Source organism: Cryptomeria japonica, chromosome 10 (assembly GCF_030272615.1).
Source record: "Cryptomeria japonica chromosome 10, Sugi_1.0, whole genome shotgun sequence".
Taxonomy (NCBI): Eukaryota; Viridiplantae; Streptophyta; class Pinopsida; order Cupressales; family Cupressaceae; genus Cryptomeria; species Cryptomeria japonica.
Window position 1 is genome coordinate 170,350,721 of NC_081414.1, and position 25,366 is coordinate 170,376,086.

The 25,366-nt window shown below is 39.9% G+C and overlaps 1 protein-coding gene across 2 annotated transcripts in view; it reads right to left on the reverse strand.

Annotated features, from left to right (window-relative positions):
* Positions 1–3,636: 3,636 nt before the first annotated feature.
* The window catches only part of LOC131047644 (S-formylglutathione hydrolase), a 55,967-nt gene continuing 34,237 nt past the window's right edge, over positions 3,637–25,366 (reverse strand). The window contains exons 7-8 of one of the 2 annotated variants that reach the window (XR_009106267.2): positions 19,640–19,789; positions 4,010–4,145 (exon numbers count right to left, since the gene is read on the reverse strand). Coding sequence is in view for 1 of the 2 variants with exons in the window: in XM_057981431.2 (XP_057837414.1) it covers positions 3,963–4,145 (183 nt within the window). In the remaining variant the exon portion in view is untranslated. Of the gene's footprint in view, positions 4,146–19,639; positions 19,790–25,366 lie in introns of both variants that reach the window. The other variant, XM_057981431.2, reaches the window with a different exon arrangement.

The window sequence follows — 25,366 nt, forward strand, 5'->3', positions numbered from 1 at the left end:
ACACAAATTTTGGAGAAAAGGATGATTTTAGGGTTTTTCACTCTTGACCCTTTGGAAGGGTCGAGCGAAAATCATGTTTTGAGCTTAATTCTTGATTTTTCCAACTCCAATCCTCTTTGGGAGGCAAACATAGATCATTCTTCTTGCATCTCCACCAAGATCCTGACTTTGGCTAAGGGAAAAATGAGTGCTTTCAAGAATTTCGCTCTGGACCCTTTCAAAGGGTCAGGAGTGAAATTCACCTTTTAGGCTAGAATCCTTCATCTTTTCCACCTTTACTCACTCCCTAAGGCTGGAACATTCAAAAACACCTCCAAACATGCCTTAGAAACTAGGAAATTGGTTTGGACAAAGAAGAAATTGAGGTGCATAAGGATTTTCACTCTGGACCCTTTGGAAGGGTCAGGAGCGAAATCCTCACTCTTGGCTAGTTTCTCACTTTCTTTCATCTCATTCCCTTTCAAACTTGATCAAATCAACTTCCCCCCATCACAATCAAGACAATCCTCCATCCAAGTAGCACCAAGCAAGGTTAAACTAGGTCTTAAGGAAGGGTCAGGAGCGAAATTCTCCTCCTAGGTTGATTTTCATCATTTCAAAGCTTTAAACCTCCTCTTCAAGGCAAACATGTGTCCAAGGCCTCCAAACCATGTCTTAGAAGTTATAAATTTGGTCATGCTAAAGAACAAAATAGAAGAAATATGAATTTCGCCCTGGACCCTTTGGAAGGGTCAGGAGCGAAATTCTCATTTTAGGCTCATTTCTTGATTCCCTTCTCCTTTCCTTGGCTTGGACATAACTTGTTAGGCCTCCTTTGATCTCTATCAAGCTCACCTTGACATCCATTTAGAGACTATGTGAAAGAAAATAAGGTTTTATATGAATTTCGCTCTGGACCCTTTGGAAGGGTCAGGAGTGAAATTCACCTTAGGCTATGATCCTGACTTCATTTTTTCGCATTTCTTCATTCAAACAAGTGCTTTTACCTTCATTCAAGGCTGGGAATGGGTTAGCTCATAGTTTGGGTCAAGGTGGAGTGTCTTGTAGAGGAATTCACTCTGGACCCTTTGGAAGGGTCAAGAGCAAAATTCCTATTCTAGGCTCAATTCACCTTCAAACTGACTTGACTTTGTCTTAGACTTGATCCTAGATCCATTTCCTTCCATATCCTTGCAAATTTGCTCGACCACTCTTTGACTTAGGTGAGATCTTGAGTCCTTGGTGAATTTTCGCTCTGGACCCTTTGGAAGGGTCAGGAGCAAAAATTGAAATTCGCTCTCGACCCTTTGGAAGGGTCAGGAGCGAAATTCTACATTTTGGTCTCTCCGTCAGGATTCATGTATGGAATATAACACTTATACTTTAAGTTATATTCCATATATACTGTCAGGATGTTTGAGAGTGGTTTCGAACCTCCAGGAGTTATAATGCAAAATCTAGTTTTTGGAAGATTCTTCAGTTTTCCAGACTTAGTCAAATTTCAGGATCAGGAAGACATTCCAAACAGCCAAATTTCAGAGCATTTGAAGATCAAGATGACATTCCAGACTTAGCAAAATTTCAGGGCATTTGAAGATCAGGATGACATTCCAGACTTCATCACTCACCAACTTGACCTAGCTCAAACCTTCAAGGATGATACTCACTCACCAAGCAAGACACAATTAGCAACAAGAGCAAAATCAGGCCCTAAGGAAGACTCTCAAAGGAACCCTAATTCTGGGGCCCTGTGGACTCACCCTAGCTCAAGCAGAGCCTACTATCCTAGTGATCCCTCTGGCAACACTCGGCATGCAAAGGCTAACAAACAAACCCTAAAAACCTGGAAAACAAACCCCAGAAAGCAAAAAAGTAGGGGTCCACATTTGCAATGGGGCGATGTGTGAATACATCACAACAGCACCCCATCCAGTCACCCTCTTCTATGCTCCCTATAACTTGCTTTCTCAACATTATATAGTACTGTAACCAAATGTATATCTTGTTTTCACAACATTATATAGTGTTGTAACTATGTATATCTTACACCAACATAAATGATATCTTACACACATATGAATGATAATGGATCTATTTAATAAAATATGGTTATTTTATGTCTCCTAATTTACTTGCAAGGGTTTCAGTCAAGGTAACAAGAATCTCTAAACCTCATTCTTCTTTGGTTGGGGCAAAAATAGAGCACCTCTAATTCTAAGACATTACATTAATTCCAAACCCGAGGTTTGACCTAAGGCAAATCCCTATCAACAATACATCTCCCCTTCTTTTTGTGTGTAGGCAATAGATCCAAGAGTTACGAGTGAAGATTCCAACAAAGAATTTGACAACGATCGAATCCAACTTTTGTAGGAGTGAAAAGTGATGGATCAAGTAGCCCAAAGCCACTCGGTCCCACGAATTTTCAACAAACTTCCGAGAACGAATTATGAGCAACATTTTGATTATGAAAGTTTCATGTTTTTCCACATCTAAGAGCTCGAAGACCGGGACGCTCAAAGCCTCCCAATCCTATACTTTCAGGCTGAATTTCCTAACAGAAGTGCCTCTAATTCCTTCTGCTCAAATTTAGCTGTGTCAACATACTACATCAAATTTTCATCATTTATCCTAGATCTAGCATTCAAATTATTGCAATTTCAACTCAATCAAAAGGGAACAAAATTCAATCTGCATCCAGCTTTATTCATAATAGAATTGAAATTGAATCTATTGAGATCATTCTCCTTTTAATGTTTTGTGTGGAAATAAGTGGATTTCCCAAATTACATAATTTAACTTGTGAAACCCTATTTTCCCAACCAAAACAATTCCATATATAGATAACAATACGTTCTCTGAAACTAGAAAGCTTCATGTTTTAGTCCCTTCATTTCTATATATAGCTTATTGATCTAGTAGATGCATTCAAATTTCTTAATCGCAAGAGTCAACTTTTCCCAATAAATGGAAATTATCATGAGGCACGTATCGTTTATGCTATTGGCAATTAACAATTTATTTTTACATAACAATTGCTCTTTTTCACTGAAAGAAGTAAGGCATGACCACCATTCAACATCTGTAAAGCCCACATGCGGAGAAAAATGTATATAGGCATGTTAATTAATGTAACCCTCTACGTATCACATGGTGCATCATTGAGGCTTTCCTAATGGAAAATTGTGATAAAATCCCCCGGGACATGTCATATTCTTATATTTTCAGATGTTGAAGGTTTAATCAGGTAAATGCAGAAAGGCAACCCCACAAAGAGAATTCACAAGATTTTAGAAAATGCAACCAGCCCTTCCCAATGCTACAGTGTGAACCCCATTAAATGCAACAAATCTGTCCCCACATATGCAGCGGTGAAAGTGAAACCTACAAACTGAATGCCACCAGTCTGTCCAAACGTATGCAGTGGTTAAATTATAGAAGCTACGACTAGAAAGTTACAATTATACAGTTATACTGACCTTATTTCTGATGCATTAGAGGCGGACATATACAACTTAAAACTACATTGGTATAACTTTAAAACTACAAAAGTTACAACTAGAAAGTAACAATTATACCGACTTTATTTCTGATGCATTAGAGACATACGTGTAACATTGCTATATAATGCTTTTGGTCAACTTATTTCATGCAAAGTATTAAATTCTATTAGATATATGATATTGACAGTCACCAATGTAACATAACCATGAAAATATAGCTTTTACAACTAGAATGATCTTAGTGGAGTCCAATTTCACTAAAGCCAATGGACCCTTTATAAAACAAAGATGAGAAAATTATAATCATCTCACTAGCTCCATCCATTTTCTATAAAGATTGATAGGATAAATTTTATATGTCATTTCTGCATTGCATATATTGCAGAAAAGCAGCTTCAATATACTTTTGTAAAGTTCCATAATGTGAGCATTACTAGAACTTTGCTCCTGATGTAAATAAAGAACACCTCAACTGGCTATCTATGAAGTATGAAGAGCTTTTGAATGATAATGAATGTGTTCATCAATAAAGGTCGCAATAAAAAAGAACGAGTGGTCATATCCAGGCTGCAACCTCAAAGTCACTGGAACATTGACACTCTTACATGCCTCCTCAAATTTATGTGGCAGCAGCTGATCTTTTAAAAACTTGTCCTCATCGCCCTACAAATCAAGAAGATATTCTTAGAGATGAAACCAATTATCAAGATCACCAAACAGAAAATTACATCCAAGAAGTTCAAATAGTTGTCTTACCAATATCCATCACATCTTTGTTTCCAAAAGAAGATTACAAGAATTGCAGCATTTTATATCAGAAACTTGATGAAATTAGATGTACAAGAATCAACAAAAATGTGTGCATGAATTGCATAATCATGAAAAGGTGACGTTAACAAAATGGTGCTGAAGCTGTTTTCAAAGAAAATCAGTGTTTTTCTTGGTTAGAGCTGACCTGACATTATATGGGCTGGTTAGAGCCAACCTGATTTGATCATGAGCACAAAATCAATATATATGCACGGTTAGAACTTTCTTATCTCCTCGTTCATTTTGATGTAGTCTTCTAAAAAGAGCAGATACACACTGTGAACTTTATTTGCATTAGTCCTCATTCATTTAAAATATTGAGAATGGATCATCAATAGAAGACGCGCTGAACTTTCTTGAATTTTCAGAACTCATCTATAATGTCTCGTTTGAACAGCAATGAGGAATCAAGTGTTGAAGAAAGGTTGCCATTGAAAGGAGAAGTGCTATCGAAGGCTCATGTTCCCACTTAAACTCTGGTATCAGATGATAGCAATTGCACAATCAAAGATAATGGATTTTCCTATTATCTCCCTTTACTTGATTTCTTTGAAGAAAATTATCATGAAAAGGCTGAAGGAATTCAGTGCGCTCAATGGCCACAGTCATCTTTTGAAGAGAATTTGCAAAAGTTTGTATCAGAGGTAAGACATTTTGTAAGATCCCCTACCAATTTGTTTTTCTTAATGTTGCACTCTTTTCTCACGAACAATTTGCCAAACAGTTTGTCTGAATGACAAGAGGGAGGTTTCTGTTTGTATCTTTGGTTTATTGCAGGTTTGTACAGTTTCAAATGATATTCATACTGCTTGATACTCATAATACATGAAAAAAATAAGAAATGCAATGCACAGATTACCCAATACAAATTAGACACTTTATTGCTGTTATGACAGGAACTTTCACTTACAGCCAACACATTGAAGTAATTAAATAAAAGCTCAATAATTCACCCGAGTTGCAGAAACCGCCAAACAGCATCAGAATCAAAATCTGACTATACTCTAATGATACTGATGATGATTAATGAAAATCGGGATTTACCAGGTGACTTTCTATAGATAGACGCTCTCTCTGAGAATCTTGTAGAAACAACACCAGAAGTTGGAATTCACTTTGGAAAGTGTCAAAAGAATCCTCAAGACCAACTGAGCTCACTACAAAAAAAAACATCCCTTCTAACAAGGTTGGCGCTCACCTAGAAAGCCGGAGCTAACTGCAATGCTGGAGTGGCCAAAAATGGGGAAATTACACATTTTCCTTCAATTGTTTGCTTTGACGATGATCCAATGCTTTAAAAGGAAACGAGTATCTATCAATCCATAATTGATTTTTTGTAAATGATAAAAATGGAAAGGTGTCACTTGCACAAATAACATGACCAGCATCCATGGTAATCTTGGAGAATCAAATATAATGATTTAGATTCTTCAATTGCTTGGATTACTTCCAAATGAACATATTTTATTTGAAGCCTCCTTTTATGCATGGTAAAAGAAAAGCAACGAAAAAATCCATAAAGAGTCTTAATTCTATTTGGAGGATTTACCCAGCAAATATTTAGGGGTTCCCCTATTCAAAAAGGAATGATAAGAATAAATGTAGTGTCCCTTTTTGTGATATTCCTAAATTTTGCCCTAAAACCACAATTCCAATTAAAAATAAGAAATGTAATACATTAAAAAGTATAAATTTACCAATTGAAATGCCCTTTATAAGAGAATTATCGGTCTACCTCCTCTGCACACAATATTAGTCACTAGAAATCGACATTAAATCATAAGCTAAGGTAACATCTAGTTTTACTAAGCATTGGTAGGCATCATAACATCACATAAACATCATTCATATTGATATCCAATTAAGGGAATAGTCATTCCAAAGTATATTACTATAATAATCTCATAAGGAATTTGTTTGAAATGTTTGTGAACCGCAATCTCAAGGTTGGTTGCTGTTGTATTGCGAGAGCATGGAAGGTGGGTTGCCCTTCCATCCCTCAGTTCACCTTGGAGGCTGGCCGTCCTCCTCAATCAAGCCCAGAAGCATGGAAGGATTTCTGGTCCATTCCAACCCCAGCACATGAGCATGGAAGGTTGTTCGTCCATTCCATCTCTAGGTAGCGTACTTGATAAGAAGCATGAAGGCTGGTCGTCCTTCATCTCTTGTGAACTTGGAAGGCTGGTCATCCTTCCTATTTACAATCCGTTTCTCCTCAGTTCAAAATGGATTATTGTACAAATCTACTGTAATGTACTTGACGACACCCCAGCCATACGACACCTCCCCCGAAGAGACCCACACCCGTACGGTGGCTAAGAACTCAATGTACGGTGCTACACCGTACCGTACGACAAACCCCCCCGATGTGCTACTCCGTTCGAAAACAGTCCGTACGGTAACTGCACTCAGCATACAAGTTCGTACGGTGGTGCTATGCTGCCCATACGGCAAGAATGTGACCGTACGGTCACTTCCTTCAACCCAGCATACGGTCTAGAGGTCGTACGACATCAATTCCTTCCCTCCATGCAATGAATCCAATTGCTGATTCACCACCACCTACTTTCCTTTGCGTACGGACAACTCCAGTATTGAGAGGTGAAGGGAAACATCAAATATTATGCCATGTAGTGCAAGGTGGACAATATAATCAGATTAACACAATTTGGCACACGAATGAACACACCAAACATGCAAGTAGAAATTCAGATTCAATAATGATAGCACTTCAGATTACAATAATCTCTAACTGAGAGCAGAGCCGAGTAGGGTGAGGAGTTACTCCCATCAAAACTGCGGATGCCAAGTAGGGAGGATCTTCCACCTCCGAAATGGCTGACAACTGAACTCCAACAGGAATTCGCACACACAGAGCAAAAATACCAAATTCACATACCTACAACTAAGCCAAACTTGGCCATATAAATGGGCTCCAGGAAACTTCCCGAAGGGTTACAAACGGGCCAACAAGGCAAGGTAAAAACTTAACTAATAAAAGGGGCCCGAAAGATTTTATTATTAAATTTGGGGCCATACAATAGTTAATTAAGTTATTTAATTATATCGGGGACATTACATCTACTATTACATATTTATGCCAAAGAAAAGCATTTAGATCACTTGCTATGATCAGCAATTTCTGCAAGTACCACTATTGCATGAACACACATATATAGGCCTATAATTTTACTTTATTCACAGATTTATCTTTTAATTTGATTGCTGCTGATATAGATATTAATTTCTGCTATTAACCCTATTCTGATGTCCCAATTCTTTTCTTGCTTGATTATTTGATTTCACTTCATTGATATTTATTCTTATTTCTGCTTCATTCCTCTCCTTTTACACAAATGAAACAATCTCATTTATACATCCATCATGGTGGAGTGAAGCATCACACCCTTGATTAGCATCCCATAATTTGCAAGTTCACAAGAGACGAACCCTCTCAACCCAAGTGCTGCTGTCTCATTTAATTAATATTACATTTGATAATAGCGGCCTCTAATCCATCTCAGTTGGCCCTTTTTTAATTAAACTGATGCCCTTTAATTCCCTTGACCTTGTTGACCTCTCATATTGAAAAACTATTATATTTTATTATTATTTTTATAGATGGCCCTATCACCTGAGTTTGGTGGCTGCAACCCTATTTATACGGTTGCAATTTTATTTATTGGCAGGGACATGACAACGAACTTGTGGAAAGAGACTCTGAACATATGTCATATGAAGGCATCATGGAAAGGTAAATGGCTCTCCTCCTTGAGAAAAATTCAAATGATTAGGGTTGTACTTATATCAATTATCAAGCACACAGATCACTAAGAAAAGTAGGGAACTTATTGGAAGGCATTTTGGAAAATAAAATTGTGGGGAGGTGTTGATGTGTTTTTTATGCACATGCGAACACAGAATAAAATACCTAAAGGGTACCTTATCCTCTCTTGAATAAAGCATCCGAATGCTGAAGATGTCGCGAAAAGGATCAATCGGGATGACTTCAAGGTTCTTTTTTGTAGGATCTCTACGTGTGGATAAGCTCTCTGTGGTATGATGTGATTTGCTGGAATCACAAGGGGACTTACACTTGATGACTGAACGTCTGATTTGCTGGAATCACGAGTCCTATTTACTAACTGGAAGACAAACAAATGGCAAAAGATGCAAGGTTCAGGAAGTCTACTCTACTACCTAGAATGCGAGAAGATGGATGAATGACTAGGTGGAGTCCTACTGGGCTGGGTCTCACCATCAAGCTGAACAATTCAACACCAACTCAGTGCGATCTTCTAAGGGATGCTTCCAATATGTTCAAATCGTACACCATCTGACACTGATCACCATTCAAGATAATGCATGAAACAATAGACGTGTAACAACTTAAGATTAAGCTCATTTTATTCTAGTTGACCACGCAAGGCGCACTTACCATCAGCAAGAGGCTAGTGGTTTGGATTAGACGGATTCCACACAGGTGCATTCAACAATTTCCTTCATTCGATCTAATCATCTACCATCTAGAATTGAAGATTCAACAAGAAACCATGCATACTGCAAGAAACGACACACTTCACCATTACTTCAATGAAAATGGAGTTTATTTACAATCAATGGCAACAATTTCTTGCCTTGTCCTCCTATTCTACTCTAATTGCTATTCTATCAACTGACTACTCACCTTCTAACTAGTGACTAACTATTTTCTATAAGCCTTTACAAATGAAGAGTCGGGGCTTATATAGTGCCCTTAATACAATTCAATGGCTAAGATCAATTTGAGATCAATGGTCGAGATTCTACAATGAAAACCCTAATTAGGGTTTGTTACAACAAACTCAATTCTGACCAATGAAATAATTGTATTAATTGGACACATGTCTTCTCTGGAATATTCAACCAATGGATAGCTGGGGTAGGTACATCGAAGTTTGTGCCATCTCCCATGAGTCAGGTACATTCAATCTGGACACGCCGAGGTGGACCAATCCAACTGGAGGAGTGATGACTAGGATGCCACCTTGTCCGACACTTGTAACTTGGTAGATATTCAATTTGATGTTGCTGAGAAGCTAGCTTTAATTAACTCTTCTGAAACTATCTGCTTCTTCAACGAACCCTTGCTCTGACTTCTTTGGTCTTTGATGTGCAGGATGATGATGTACCTCGCCTTGGAATGCTGGATTGGAAGAGGTTATTCCTGATGATGCTTGACCGAAGAAGGCTGTCCTTGTTGATGCTAGACTAGGGAGGTCGTCCTTGTCCTGACTTGATCTTCTTTGATGAGGGTCCGCCAAGTAGTTGATCTTCCGACTCCAGGGCCGCCATTTGATGCCTACACAAAAGATTTAAAGTTAGTCTTTGAGCATCAAACCTTAAAGCATGAAATTTAAGACCTTTCAAGGGTATAACTTAAGATATTAATTTGAAAAAGACATGATAAATCAAGAATTATACATTTTCAAACTAATTATGAATGGAAATTGGATTTTCAAGACTTACACTTTACAAAATTGCTATGAAATCACAATAAGTCTTGAATAAGAACTTCAAAAAATTCTTCATACCTCCTCCTTTGAAAGCCTAACTATACAACCTTGGAAAATGATGGAAGAAGACCGGATTTTGCTGGACAAGGGTTGAATTGTGGTCTTCCCTTTGGATGAATTACGCCTCCATTAGCCTCCAAAAGAGCTTCTCCTTCTTTAGCCTCCAACACTTAGCAAAATTTCGCCTCCACTCTGCTGGATTTCGCTCCTCAAATTGCTCCTCAATTTCGCACTTAGAAGGATGAATGAATGATTTGAAACTTGAAGCAATACTCCCCCATTATATAGAGCACTCACCCTACTCAACCATGAGGCCGACCTAGTTTTAATAATAACATAAGATAAAATCCCACCTAAAAAGGAGGCAGACTTGCTTGTAAAAGCAAATAAATGCTCTTGAGCGCTCACCTTTTATTTTTTAAAAATTTTAAAATTAATTTCAAGGCCAAAGGTAGATTTTTCATTTATTTCAAGGCCTAAAAAAATTAAAAATGCCTTAATTAATGTGCATTTAATTCAACCTCCCAAATGTCTTGAATTTGGCAAATTTGGCGAAATTTGGGAATATCAAGGTTTGTTTGAGGCTTAGTGAAGTTTCTTCAAGATTTCGCCCTGGACCCTATGGAAGGGCCAGGAGCGATTTTCAATTTTAGGCCAAAATTTCACCTTAGTTTGATCATTAAACTCCTTCAAGGCGATCTCCAAGGTTCATTTATCTCCATCACTGGGCTAGCTCATCAAAATTTTGAAGGAAACATTGCATTTAGGGGGATTTCGCTCTGGACCCTCTTGAAGGGTCAGGAGCGATTTTTCATAATTGGGCTCAAACTTTTCATCTTCCAAAGTTCAAAAACCTCTTCAAGGCATCTCAAATGGGCTTTTTCATTGCATTCCAAACTTAGTCTCATTCAAAACTTGGAGAAAAAGGTGGATTTAGGGTTTTTCGCCCTAGACCCTCTGGAAGGGTCAGGAGCGATTTTTCCTCCTTAGGCTTACTCTTTCATCATTTTAACTCCAATCAAATTTACAAAGCTAGGAAATAGTCCTCTTCATTCACCCAATCCAAGCTCGGTTCGTTCCTGCAAGGCAAAAATAGGGGATTTTCAAATTTTCGCCCTGGACCCTCTGGAAGGGTCAGGAGCAATTTTTAGGTTTTAGGCTAATTTTCCAATCCTTTCATCCTCAAATCACTTCCATGGCATAAAACATCTTGCCTTACTCCCCTTCAAGTCATAAAAACCAAAATCTCATCTTGAAATGCAAGGAAAATAGGAGGATTTGGAAATTTCGCCCTGGACCCTCTGGAAGGGTCAGGAGCGAATTTCCCTTTGGGCATCAAAATTTGCATCTTTAGCAATCCAACCCAACTTCAAGGCAATTCAAATGTCATTTTACACCCATGTCTAAGTTTGGCCTTGCTCAAATTTTGGAGGAAAAGATAGGTTTTAGGATTTTTGCCCTGGACCCTCTGGAAGGGTCAGGAGCGATTTTCAAGTTTTGAGCATGTTCCTCTATCCTTTCAACTTCAATTCACCTTCAAGGCTAAAAACACACTTCTCCTTGCACGTTTAACCCAAGTTTCACTTGATTTCGCCAGGGAAAATAGGTGTTTGAAGAATTTTCGCCCTGGACCCTCTAGAAGGGTCAGGAGCGAATTTTCTCATTTGGGCTCAATTCCTTCTATTTTCACCTTGTCCCATACTTGCCTTAGCAAAACTTGATTGCAAAGAGTGATTTTGAGAAAATTCGCTCTAGACCCTTTGGAAGGGTCAGGAGCGAAATTCTTATCCTTGACCAAAAATCATCATTTTTCCAACTTGAAACTTCTTTGCAAGGTAGGTTTTCATCTTTCATCATGCTAGGAATAAAGTCTCATGTCCAAGGAAGGCCAAAAATGTGATTATGAGGAATTTCGCTTTGGACCCTCTGGAAGGTTCAGGAGCGAAATTGCCTAATCTTGGCCAAAATCCTGACTTCATTTTCACATTTTTCCATCCAAACAAGTGTTTTGCCCTCAAAGATGCCTGGGAACGAGTTGGTTCTAAGTTTGGGTCAAACTAGAATGTCATATGGAGATTTTCGCTCTGGACCCTTTGGAAGGGCCAAGAGCGAAATTCGCTTTGGACCCTCTGGAAGGGTCAGGAGTGAAATTTGACAATTTTAAACTCTCCGTCAGGACTATTTTATGGAATATAACATTTAAGTATAAGAAAGGAAATGTCACTTATACTTTAAGTTATATTCCATATATACTTTCAGGATGTTTGAGAGTGGTTTCAGACCTCCAAGAGCTATATCGCAAAATCTAGTTTTTGGAGGATTTTCAATTTTCCAGACTTAGTCAAATTTCAGGATCAGGACATTCTAGACTTAGCCAAATTTCAGGATTAGGACATCACTCAAGCAAGACCTGCTATCCAGGTGATCCCCTTGGCGACACTCAAAATGCAAAGGCTAACAGACAAAACCCTAAAAGACCTAGAAAACAAACCTTAGTAAGCAAAAAAGCAGGGGTCCCCATTTGCAATGGGGCGATGTGTGAATACATCACAACATCTAGCGCCACCTTGAATAAATGTTCCTGAACATTTTAGAAATAAAGACTAAATTGACACCTAGAACCTCCGGAAAATTCAACCTAGCTCATCAAGAGATTAGAAAATGTACTCAAAGTGGAATGAAAATCTTTGACCAAATCTAGACACTTAGTCTTTGATTACCTAGGTGTGTGCAAGTGTATTCATTCCTCTCGACAAGACAATTATGATCTCCGGGTTCCCCTGTGATCGGCTACGTAGTTTATCTGAACCTCAAAAGCATCCTAGATAGAGCCTCGCTGCCAGTCAGACGTCCATAGTCCCGACGAGGTTATCGCCGCAAGCTCACGAACATTGCTCCATTGCCAGCCAGGCATCTATAGCCCCGATGGAGTTACTCGCATATTCCCCTTAGCCAATTTTGATATTTCATTTCATTTCATTTTTCTCTTCATTTTTCTCTTTCATTTTCTCATTTTTTCCTTTTGATATTGCTTTTTCACTCCATCAATTCCTTTGGCTCGTAAGGAGTGAAGCTTACTAGGGTTTGAGGATTGCGGTGGCACTAAAGTCAGATTTTAGATTTTTCACCAATCACAGCTTTGCTTGAAAACCATAATGACTCGGAGTCTATTAATGTGTAAAGATTTAGTAATCAATAGATGTCGGCATCAAGATACAGAAAATGATTCCTTTCCAAGTCAAATACAGGTCCTGATCAGATGATAAAGCTGGAGAGGAACAACCTCGGATTCCAAGCACTTCATGAATAGATATCTAAGAAATGAGTCTAACATAAGATCCAGGATGTAGCCAGTGTGTGAGCAACAACACAAACACCTTTCTCACAAGATGGAGGCTCCCACTCAAGACACCTAAACTAAAGCAAATGACCGACGGACTAGCCCAAAGCAAACTAAACTAAAGCGCACACCAAAAGCAAACTTCCTAAAGAAGGCAAACAACTAAACTACCTGAGCCACACTAGATCATGAGTCAAATGACTCAAGGCAAATTAAGAACAAGGCTCAAAAAAAAAAACCTCCAACTAAAGACACGAAAAGAAAACCTACTCTAAACCTATATACAAGACTCCCAGACTCAACACGACTCAAAGAAGCAAAATATATACATGACTTCACATGATTTCTCAAGTTGTGCAACAGGAGCATGGCAAACATGATGGTTCTTAGTTGGGCAAATTCATCCTTAAATACAGAAAGGCAAACTCTCACCATGCATCCCTCACACTCAGGCAAATTTTCACTCAAAATGATCAACTGGGGTGATTCGTTAGGACCATGATCAATCCAAATGCAAGTTGTTTTCCCAAAATCCCCATAATCAAAATCATAATAACTTTCAAGGCTAGGATTAAGGAAAGAGGCAACCTGGCATATTTCTGGCTCAGACAGAACTGTATTGTCGGAAGCGAGGTCACCAGCTGCTTCAGGAGGTCGCCATTGGTGATGAACTATTCCACGAGCATCCACAACATGTTGATCTTGATTAGGAAATTCCTCTTGTAACAAGCTCAGCGCCCCTTCGAATAGCTCAACATTCTCAGTTTTCACTGAGACATCTTGCATAAACCAGGCATCTTCATGAAATATTGTAAGCATGTCTTCAAAAATGAGAGTTTCCTTGATGGATTGAGCTTCAAACATCTCCTCTAGTTGATCAAATATAATTTCTGGTGGCATTTCTTCTTCAAGCATAGTCTCAAGAGGTCGGAGCTGATGATGGATCATATCACTCACAGTAACTTGCCTATCTCGAAAAAATTTTGGCAATGATTCTACTTGTGTTTCCTCTACAAGATCCTTCAACACTTCCTCAAATAGCATAATGGTGATGAAATCTTCAAGCGCCCCTTTGAATTGTTCTTCATACCTGGGCTCACTTATGATGATCTGTAATTCTTCATTCAATATGTCAACTTGATTGTCCTCTTTAAGAATGCCATTTGAAACCTCTTGTATTTCATTCTCAAGGATTTCCTTCTGTAGTATAAATGAGAATTCCTCAAGGAATGAGTCATCTTCTCCTTTAATTGCTTGTTCAACTCCTGGATCTTCCTTTATCACTGCTTGAGTATTCTCAACTAATTCTTCAACTTTTGTTTCATGGTATTCCTTTTCAAGTGCAAGGCATGGCAAGCTATCTATACATTGATCATCAGGTGTATTTGTATTGTCAACCTGCAACTGATCCTTCTCACAATCAAATGCTGGAGCAATGTCCTGTTCATAGGTTCTCTTGAATTCAACTGCAAGATGTGCACCCCAAGATCTATTAATAATACATTCTCCCTCGGACAAAGTTGGCATTCCAAACTGGCTTATGACTTGATTGATAGCCATTTCACATACTGAGCAAGTAAATTCAGAGTGAGGTGAGTTGTGAATTCTACACCATAATGGTAGCAATATGTTTTCTAAACGCATTTCACCATTCAAAATGAGCTAACTCTCGATCATCCACAAGAAGCTTAGAAGAGGATCCTTGCTCTCTAGGACACTGAAGATGCCTTCTTCTGTTTCTGGCCTGGGGACATCCCAAAAGAAAATTTTTCCCTAGCTGCCGATTCCATCCTTGATAAGTACTTCAAGCAATGCATTTCATCATGTTCCTCTGTCTCATGGACTCGACATGCCCTGGTCTTGCAAACTCGAACAATCTGCGTGGATAAAGTTGTGTATCTAATCTCCACCAAAGTTCAGGAAAATCAACTTGTTGCTCCTCGTGAAACTGTTGCCGCTCCATTGAGAAATCTTTTCTTTTTTGATTTTTTGATTTTTGATTTTTTTTGGATTTTCTATTTTTCACTATTTTTGGATTTCTATTTTTCACTTTTTTTGGATTTTCTGGAATAAGAGAGATCTTGAATATCTCAGATTCAACTTGAGAACTCAATTGGTTCCAACTTGCTTCCTTCTTTTCGCAAGTCCAACTGACGACCCAACGATCACCTTCCTTCTCTGTATCACTTTTGTTGAGTGTTGAAGATGGCTTTCCACTGATCTTCCTTGTATTCAAGAGTTCGCAATTGCTGTCAGGCACTGCTAATTTTGTTGAGTTGTTCAGGCGTTTTATCGCAATCATGCCCTCCTTCTAGCGCCAATTCTGTTGATGTGTTTTTTATGCACATGCGAACACAGAATAAAATACCTAAAGGGTACTTTATCCTCTCTTGAATAAAGCATCCGAATGCTGAAGATGTCGCGAAAAGGATCAATCGGGATGAAGTACTTCAAGCAATGCATTTCATCATGTTCCTCTGTCTCATGGACTCGACATGCCCTGGTCTTGCAAACTCGAACAATCTGCGTGGATAAAGTTGTGTATCTAATCTCCACCAAAGTTCAGGAAAATCAACTTGTTGCTCCTCGTGAAACTGTTGCCGCTCCATTGAGAAATCTTTTCTTTTTTGATTTTTTGATTTTTGATTTTTTTTGGATTTTCTATTTTTCACTATTTTTGGATTTCTATTTTTCACTTTTTTTGGATTTTCTGGAATAAGAGAGATCTTGAATATCTCAGATTCAACTTGAGAACTCAATTGGTTCCAACTTGCTTCCTTCTTTTCGCAAGTCCAACTGACGACCCAACGATCACCTTCCTTCTCTGTATCACTTTTGTTGAGTGTTGAAGATGGCTTTCCACTGATCTTCCTTGTATTCAAGAGTTCGCAATTGCTGTCAGGCACTGCTAATTTTGTTGAGTTGTTCAGGCGTTTTATCGCAATCATGCCCTCCTTCTAGCGCCAATTCTGTTGATGTGTTTTTTATGCACATGCGAACACAGAATAAAATACCTAAAGGGTACTTTATCCTCTCTTGAATAAAGCATCCGAATGCTGAAGATGTCGCGAAAAGGATCAATCGGGATGACTTCAAGGTTCTTTTTTGTAGGATCTCTACGTGTGGATAAGCTCTCTGTGGTATGATGTGATTTGCTGGAATCACAAGGGGACTTACACTTGATGACTGAACGTCTAATTTGCTGGAATTACGAGTCCTATTTACTAACTGGAAGACAAACAAATGGCAAAAGATGCAAGGTTCAGGAAGTCTACTCTACTACCTAGAATGCGAGAAGATGGATGAATGACTAGGTGGAGTCCTACTGGGCTAGGTCTCACCATCAGGCTGAACAATTCAACACCAACTCAGTGCGATCTTCTAAGGGATGCTTCCAATATGTTCAAATCGTACACCATTTGACACTGATCACCATTCAAGATAATGCATGAAACAATAGACGTGTAACGACTTAAGATTAAGCTCATTTTATTCCAGTTGACCATGCAAGGCGCACTTACCATCAGCAAGAGGCTAGTGGTTTGGATTAGACGGATTCCACACAGGTGCATTCAACAATTTCCTTCATTCGATCTAATCATCTACCATCTAGAATTGAAGATTCAACAAGAAACCATGCATATTGCAAGAAACGACACACTTCACCATTACTTCAATGAAAATGGAGTTTATTTACAATCAATGGCAACAATTTCTTGCCTTGTCCTCCTATTCTACTCTAATTGCTATTCTATCAACTGACTACTCACCTTCTAACTAGTGACTAACTATTTTCTATTAGCCTTTACAAATGAAGAGCCGGGGCTTATATAGTGCCCTTAATACAATTCAATGGCTAAGATCAATTTGAGATCAATGGCCGAGATTCTACAATGAAAACCCTAATTAGGGTTTGTTACAACAAACTCAATTATGACCAATGACATAATTGTATTAATTGGACACATGTCTTCTCTGGAATATTTGACCAATGGATAGTTGGGGTAGGTACATCGAAGTTTGTGCCATCTCCCATGAGTCAGGTACATTGAATCTGGACACGCCGAGGTGGACCAATCCGACTGGAGGAGTGATGACCGGGATGCCACCTAGTCATTCATCCATCTTCTCGCATTCTAGGTAGTAGAGTAGACTTCCTGAACCTTGCATCTTTTGCCATTTGTTTGTCTTCCAATTAGTAAATAGGACTCGTGATGTGTTTTTTATGCACATGCGGACAGAAGGATAAAATGATATCAAGCACATTCCATTAGTTGGTTGGGATATAGCTTGCATAGAAAAAGAAAATGGTGGACTTGGGATAAGGAAGCTAGCCAAACAAGACAAAGCCTTGGGGACAAAACTAGTATGGAAAATGTTCAAAAACCAGAAGCAAAATGGTGCAAAATTATGCAGAAAACATACTTGGATTCAGAGGATCCCATTCGCATTTTAATGAATCCCAATCCCCCATGAGGATCCCATATCTAGAATTTTATGCAACAGTCCAGAAGTTTACTTACTAATCACTTATCTTGGGTTATTAATAATGGTCAAAAAGCATGCCTTTGGACAGAATCCTGGAGTGTTCTCCCTCCTTTGAGTAACATTCCCGGCATCGTTGAACATATGAATCTCATTTCCAGTATAAGGGGGTAATACGTATCTAGCTATTTGAAACAGAATAATGGATCATGGGAATGGGAAAGAATGAATGATTTGCCTATTGCATCAAATGTTAATGAAGAACTATCGAAGGAACTAGAAAAGAGGAAAGTGTGCGTTAAATAGAAGGAAGATAATTTAATCTAGACTGGATCCAAATTTAGCAATTACTCAATAAAAATGAAATTACAAACTACAAAATATGATGGAGGAATGTGTTGGCTGGCCAATGGAGCTTTACTGGAAGAAGTGGCACCTACCTAAAGCAAGAAATTTCTCCTAGATGGTGCTCCATGAAAGAATAATTATAGGAGACTGTTTGCAAGCCATCAAAATCCTTGGTCCTTCCCAATGTGCGATGTGTAAAGAGGCAAAGGAAATAGCAAAACATGTTCTCCTAAACTGTCCCATGGCAAACTCAAGTTGGGATTGGTTAAAAAATAGACTAGGAAGGAACGCAGCACTACCAAAAGATATCTTAGAATTGTTTAAAAGCTGGCCAGACCTAAAAATTTAGTTTGGGAAAGCCTATGGATGGCAAGTCCTTCAATGCTAGTATGGCAGACTTGGAAAGAATAAAATAAAAGAATCGTCAGTGGGATAGAAGCAAGCAAAGAGGATGTAATAAGGAAAATCGAAAAAGGAACAAGGGTGAACATGTCTTCCTCTAGCCCAAGGCCATTTATGAGTTGGGATGGAATGGCAATGAAGAAGGGAAATCCTTGGACTTTCTCAAGGTTGCAATACCAAGAAAAACCAGAAGATGGATTGAGCCAACATCAAATGGTGTCATCCACCATCTGGACTTTTAAACCTTAATTTTGATGGTGCAGCGCAGGGGAATCTAGGCATATCAAGAGCAGGAATCGTTATATAAGGTACAAACAAAAAGAGAGTTTGGGCAGCTTCCAAGAAATTGCCAATTGGTACCAACAATGAAGCAGAATTCCAAGCACTCTTCATAGGTCTACAAATCTGCAAAAAGGAAGGACTATCAAGTATGGACATCGAAGGTGATTCGCAAATCTATATTAACTCAATCTGCAACTGAAAAGTTACTAATTGAAAACTGCAAAATATTGTAGAATCAATTTGGGATCTGTTGGTTAGTGTGGACAACCATACAGTTAAACATTGTTACTGCACAGCAGACTATCATGCGAATCAAGCATGCACGTAGGCAGAGGAGATGATCATTTCTAATATCACTACGATAAGGGATAACATGCTGATTTAATATCCAGCAGGTAATCCGATTAAGCGAAGAGTACTGAGACTTTGTCAAGGCACAATATTCACTCAAGTTACAATCTGAAAAAACTCAGAAAATTGCAATCCATTAGATTTGAAGGATGCTCTGTTAAATTGATATTTGAAAGACTCTCAACACAATAGCAAGATGCAAGTCTCTGGATACAAATGTCCATGCCTTGAGGAGGAGCTCTCGGCTCAACTAAGGAGGATTTTTCACATAGATACAGAGGAGGTCAAGCTCGAAATTAGCAAGGTGATTAATGCAAATGCCTGTGGAAACAATCATGAACATAATCCGCATATAGTGAAATGTTTCCTAGCTAATAGCAGTTTAGTTCTTCAAAGAAAGTGGTAGGGCAAACTGGCAGTGACAACATTTGCCAATAGCCTTTGTTGGATCCAGCAAGAAAGGCAATGCCAGAATTCAATAAAAGGCCAAACAAAGGAAGTATGGTTGGCATCTTTGGCATAGAAACTACAAAAAGAAATGACGATATGAAACAAGCAATAACTTTACTCCGTGACGGAATTACCAGGAACAATATGGAGACCACCAACTTCTTCATTGGCCATCACCCGTACTGTTATCTCCACTACAACTGGAAAGGGCTGCTGATATGGTGGAAGGTCTTTGAATCTTCATCCATCATAGGCCGACAAAAGAAAATGTCCCTGGAATATAGCTTTTCAAAAAAAGAATAATGTAATTTGTATTTTACTTTTAATAAAAAGGGCACTACCCCTTGTAGTATATATATAACATTCTCATAAACATTGTCATTATTAATTTAAGTTATAACTGCTTTATAACCCCCATTTGATATAATAAATAATTGGGCCTGCAAACATAAGTAGCATCTTGTTGGTTTCTCATTCTGGTTTCTTTATTGATAAGATATGTGAAGCAACAACTTTTTTTTTTTACATTCAAATGACAATTCCTTTAATAGCTGTTTTTAGTAAGAAATAAATAGTCTAAAATAGAAATGAAAAGATCTGTCTTGGAATCTGAAAAGCCATGTAACAAGCTTTCTCCCAAGAAATTAAGGAGAGTTTTCATGACATGAAATTCAAGGAAACCCAAGAACTAAAATTTTATATTTTGTTTTGTCCAAATTTGGATTTATTCAGAGCATATGATTTTGGTGACAAAACTATTCAATTCAAAAAAAAAAAATTATGTACAAATTTGGATCCATTTGGGTTGATATTGACTATTGAGCATGAGTGTGTCCCCTTCTGGATTCACCCTAGAATTTGCCCACAAAGATAATGATTATGTTATTATCTGTCTGATATAATGAGTGTGGATCTGATTTATTATAGGCCTGATCCAGTCTGTACTTGCTGTTCAACAAGGACCTTTCCTTGATCTGTATTTGTGTCCCTTTTTACTGATCACTACAGATGCCTTTATCTGTCTTGATAATTGTCTTCCTTGATATTTGATCCACAATGAATAATACTGCTATAGATTGCAATCATTAATGACTTCTGATCTGAACTCTATGCCTGACTGATGGTATAATCAGAATTGGTCTGCTCTTTATGAATCTTGATCCTTATATATCTCTCCCTTTGTATTGGAGAGTCGCGTCCCTACTAACCATGTCTCCTTTTCAAAGATGGTGTCTCTTATTATTATGACCACTGCCCTTTAACCATCTTTAGTCATCTTAATGTAATCACCGACCGTGCCTCTTTACTCGTCACTAGCGGCTGTTTGGTGTAATCGCACCTCATTGATCATTCTGGACACCCATGTTAATTTAACAATCCTTAACCATTCTTAATTTAGTCACTGCCAAATTAATTGATCTGCCGATGGTTCACTGGGTTCTAATGCCTCGATACAGATTAAGGAAAGGCAGAAAATGGTGAAGTCTTATTAATAAGACCATTTTCTTGAGTATTGATATCTTCCCTATGGCAGGGGTATGGTAGTCCACCGTTCTCAAATTTGATTGTCCTCAAGCAATGACGGTTTTTAACCTATGTTACCCCGAGTTTCTGGGATGGGGACGGCAGGGGACAGGGGTACATGTTTCCAGGATGGTGATTTTTTTTGCCAATTTTGGGGACGGCTAGGGGACGGCAAAGGGGGCAGCTATTAAAAATAGAGAAATTTAAAATATTCATATGAAAACATGGATAAAGCATGCACATATACATTATAAAACCTTAACATATAAGAACTAGCAGAGTTCTTATGCCAAATTTGTGTTAAATTGAGAGTCGAAGTCAAATTGCTTATAGAATTTATTGTCAAAATTCACTGTCAATATGCAGAATTTATGGGGACGTCCCCTAGGAGTCGCGGAAAAAAAACCGAGGACACGTCCCCGAGTAACATAGTTTTTAACCACATCTTTGCAAATGTGAAGGTTTCAATTCGTCTCTTGGGGATTCATAATCCTTAGATCCTCCATAAGCTTTGTTGGCGGTAATATTGTACAGGAATAAAACAGTAGTTAATTAGGCAGTACTTTACTTTGTTAGTAATGTAACCGAGAGATGGTAGTTATGGGTGCGACGGTTGTCCCTCGCATCCCCTCAGTACCTTTATATACCATGGAAGGTAACTTGTAAACACACAATTATGAATAGAAATAGTATCTCTTATATTTGCTTGATCTTATCATCTGGTATCTATGGCATTATTGTTTCTCGTTAAGCATTCTATCTGTATGTTCTAAACTGTTCGCCCAGAGGGTAAACATCTGGTGTCATTGCCGAAATTTATCCGAAGCACGGGAATATACTACATGGCACGTGGATAATGGGACAACCATTGGCCGAAGGAACGAGCAGTAACCCTGACAAAGAGCCTAAAGAACTATTCAAGGGAGAAATAGCAATTACGAAAGATTTCTCCTGCATCCTCCAGGTGGCGATTGAAACACACGTACGAAGGGAAGCCACCACCGAGGATGTTCCAGAGGATGCTGTGTGGAGTGCGCTTGGTGTAAGCCGGCGGTAAATCGTTTGATGAGCAACTTGCCCAACCTTCTGCCACAGGGATTTTTGGCTCTTCAAAACCGCAGTGAAGACACCTATTGGGAGAACCGACACCAACAAATCCTACGGGAGTTTCACGAGCGCCAAGAAGAGCGCAAGGAAACCGAGCGAGGGGTAAATAATCCATGAACTGTGTACGGGCGAAGGAGAATAAACAAGAACACCCCCACTGTAGTGACATACATTGTATACGAGGGATGAACTAATAAAAGTGTTCTTTTCAATATGATGTCTTGTTCTATTTCATAAGGAGAATTTAGAATTAATGCCCAATCTGCTAAATAAGGACAAAAACAAGAAGGAATACATAGGGGACTCTGAAGCCACTCAACGAGCATTAATTCTCGAGCAACAAGCAGAACGAAGAAGAAGATTCAAGAGGATTACCGAGGAAGGAAGCGGCGGAAATGGCAGCAATGGCTCTGGCGAGGGCCAAGTTTTCGTACTAATAGAAACCACCAAGAAACGGTTGGGGGACCTTTCCCTAACATTGGAGGAAATCAGTGACGGGAGTACGGTAGAGCCGTACACGCCATACAGAGGTGTCGAGACCAGGAGGGAAGACGAGACAAAGACCAAGAACAGAGAGGCGGAGGATACCGATGAGACCGAAGGTGTTGGGAGGACACAAGATCACGGTAGTAGAAGCAATATGTTCGGTGCAGGCTCATCACACCCTGGTAGTCAAAGCAACTTGGTGGGGCCCAACGGACCAAATCTCGGCGGAATACCTTCGAGAGGACCAATGTCTGGAGGAGTTTATGGAGGGACAAGTTTGAGTTCCGGAAAACAAACCGGGCCGCCACCAAGAAACGTAATGGCAAATCGGCAGAAATTGCCACAGTTCACCGGAGATGGGAAAGAAGACCCCGTACAGCATTGTCGTACATGTGAAACAATCTGGTCGGCCAATGGCGTGGCCGATAGGGCGGAATGGGTAGTGCAATTCCTTGCCACCCTACGAGGAGTAGCCATCAATTGGTACTCGGATGCTGACAAAACCCAACTGACAACTTGGGATGAATTGCACAAAGCCTTCGAAAAGGAGTTTCGACTCCTCAGAGATGATAATGAAATCGTAGCAAAAATCCTAAGCACCAAGCAAGGGAAAAGTGAGACCATCCGAGCATATAGCTGACGCCTCAAGGAATTGTTGGGAAGAATGGATAACCAGCCCGGCGATGGGTTGAAGAAAAGGTGGTTTGTGGAGGGCTTAAAATCGTCACTCAAAAGGAAAATGAAAATTGTACCCCCCACATCCTACAACGATGCCTATAACCGAGCAATGGACCTGGAGAGCGAAGGGAAGACATCCAAGAAAAAGAAAGACAGATCCTCTGAAGAGGAGGACTCTCCGACGGAAGTAGCAACGACGAGGGGTCGAGTAAAAAGGTGCAAGCCCTTCAGAAGCATATGCATTGCATGATGAAGGAATTCAAGAGCATGAAGGGAAGCACCAACAAAAATAAGGAAGTATGGTGCACAGAATGTGAGGAAGGTCACACGAAAGGCTCCTGTCCAAAAAAGGCCTTCTGCGATATTTGCCAAGTGTTGGGACACTCTACCAAAGAATGTACCTACAACATGAAGACATGGGGGAACCACGTGCTCTTCACCCAGGAGCAGTCGTCAGTGATAGCAGGCACATCGCAGCCTCAAGCCAACACCTCGGCATCATCTGGCGGTTACAGAGGTAACTGAAGGGGAGGAAGAGGCAACAATAATAATAGCAATAATCGGAGTCAAATGTAGTATGATGCCACGGGACGGCCATGATTCAGTGTCGGGCATGCAACCAATGGGGACACTTTGCCCGGGATTGCCAGAAAGAGGAGGCACCGCAACACTTGTGCAGATGGTGTGGTCCTGGAGACCACGATGAGACAAATTGCCCCAAGCCAGGGGTTAACCTCCTCAACATTGAGAAGACTAGTGATAAAGAAGTACTGGCAATCACCCGTGCTCAGACCAAAAAGGCCACTTATCCCAACCCCCGTACGGAGAAAGAGAGATTACGGGAGGCAAAAGCCAACATTAGGCGCGAGATGACGGCAGAACGACGGAACAATGCAGAGGTGGTGAGTACATCATCCCATACTGAAGCCAAAAATAACATAATTGGGCAAGTACTACAGATGGAGGTGCCGATAAGAGTGAAGGACCTTCTAGACACAATGCCACAGCTGAGAACCGCCATTTTTAGTTCCGTACTGCACAGGCACCTTCGGGTGCGACACGGGCGGAAATTCCAGTCAGCCCCTCGGCTGACCCAATGTTGTTGGCCTTAAATAGTGGTCGGCATCCTGCGGTAGTAGAGATGGGAATTCTCGGGGCTATCCTCAAAGACACCATCGTAGACGGAGGTTCGGGGGTGAATGTATTATAAGAGGATACATGGAAGAAGCTCGAGAAGCCAACACTATGGCCACCTACATTCAACTTGGTAGGAGCAGACCAGCACGGCATCAAGCCACTCAGCACCCTGATGGCCCAGTCGGTGACCATCGGCACACAAGCCTTCCTACTGGATTTTGTGGTAATCCCACTAAAGAAGAAGGGGTATGACGCCATCTTAGGGAGAGGGTGGCTGGTTACAGCAAAGGTGAACCACAACTGGAAGAAGAACACCCTTTCCATGAAGAAAGGGGGGCGGAAGTACACCATTGATTTGAGGACCCAGGTTGTCGGCGAGGAACTTGCATCATCTGACTCGGATTCAGAGGACTCAAACAGATGGGAGTGGGATTCCTATGAAGGTAAAGAAGACGAGAGGGAACCAAACGACGAAGGAGTGCTTGAACTCAGTGGATGCTCAGAAGATGACACTTCCTCATTGAATGGACTCTTCCACTAGCAAATGGAAGACTATGAAGTGTTTCACCCTGCTTGTCACATGCTGCAAATTGAGGATGAGCCAGGCAAGGAGGAGTTCTCGCCAGAGTACACGGAGTATAAGGAGGGAGATGCCAAAGTAAATGATGTTCCAGCGTACGAATTTTCAAAGGATAGACCAATGCGGTATGAAGACACCACCGTGAAGGAGACAAACTTAGGAGACACTACCACCCCCAGAAATATCTGGGTAGGCGACAACTGGAGCCCGGTGCTGAAGGCCGCAGCATTCAAAATCTTCATGGAATACAAGGACGTATTCGCTTGGTCCTACAAGGATTTGAAGGGAGTCCCGCCAAAAATGTGCGTCCATCAGATACCATTGGTCTCGGGAGCCCAACCGGTACGGA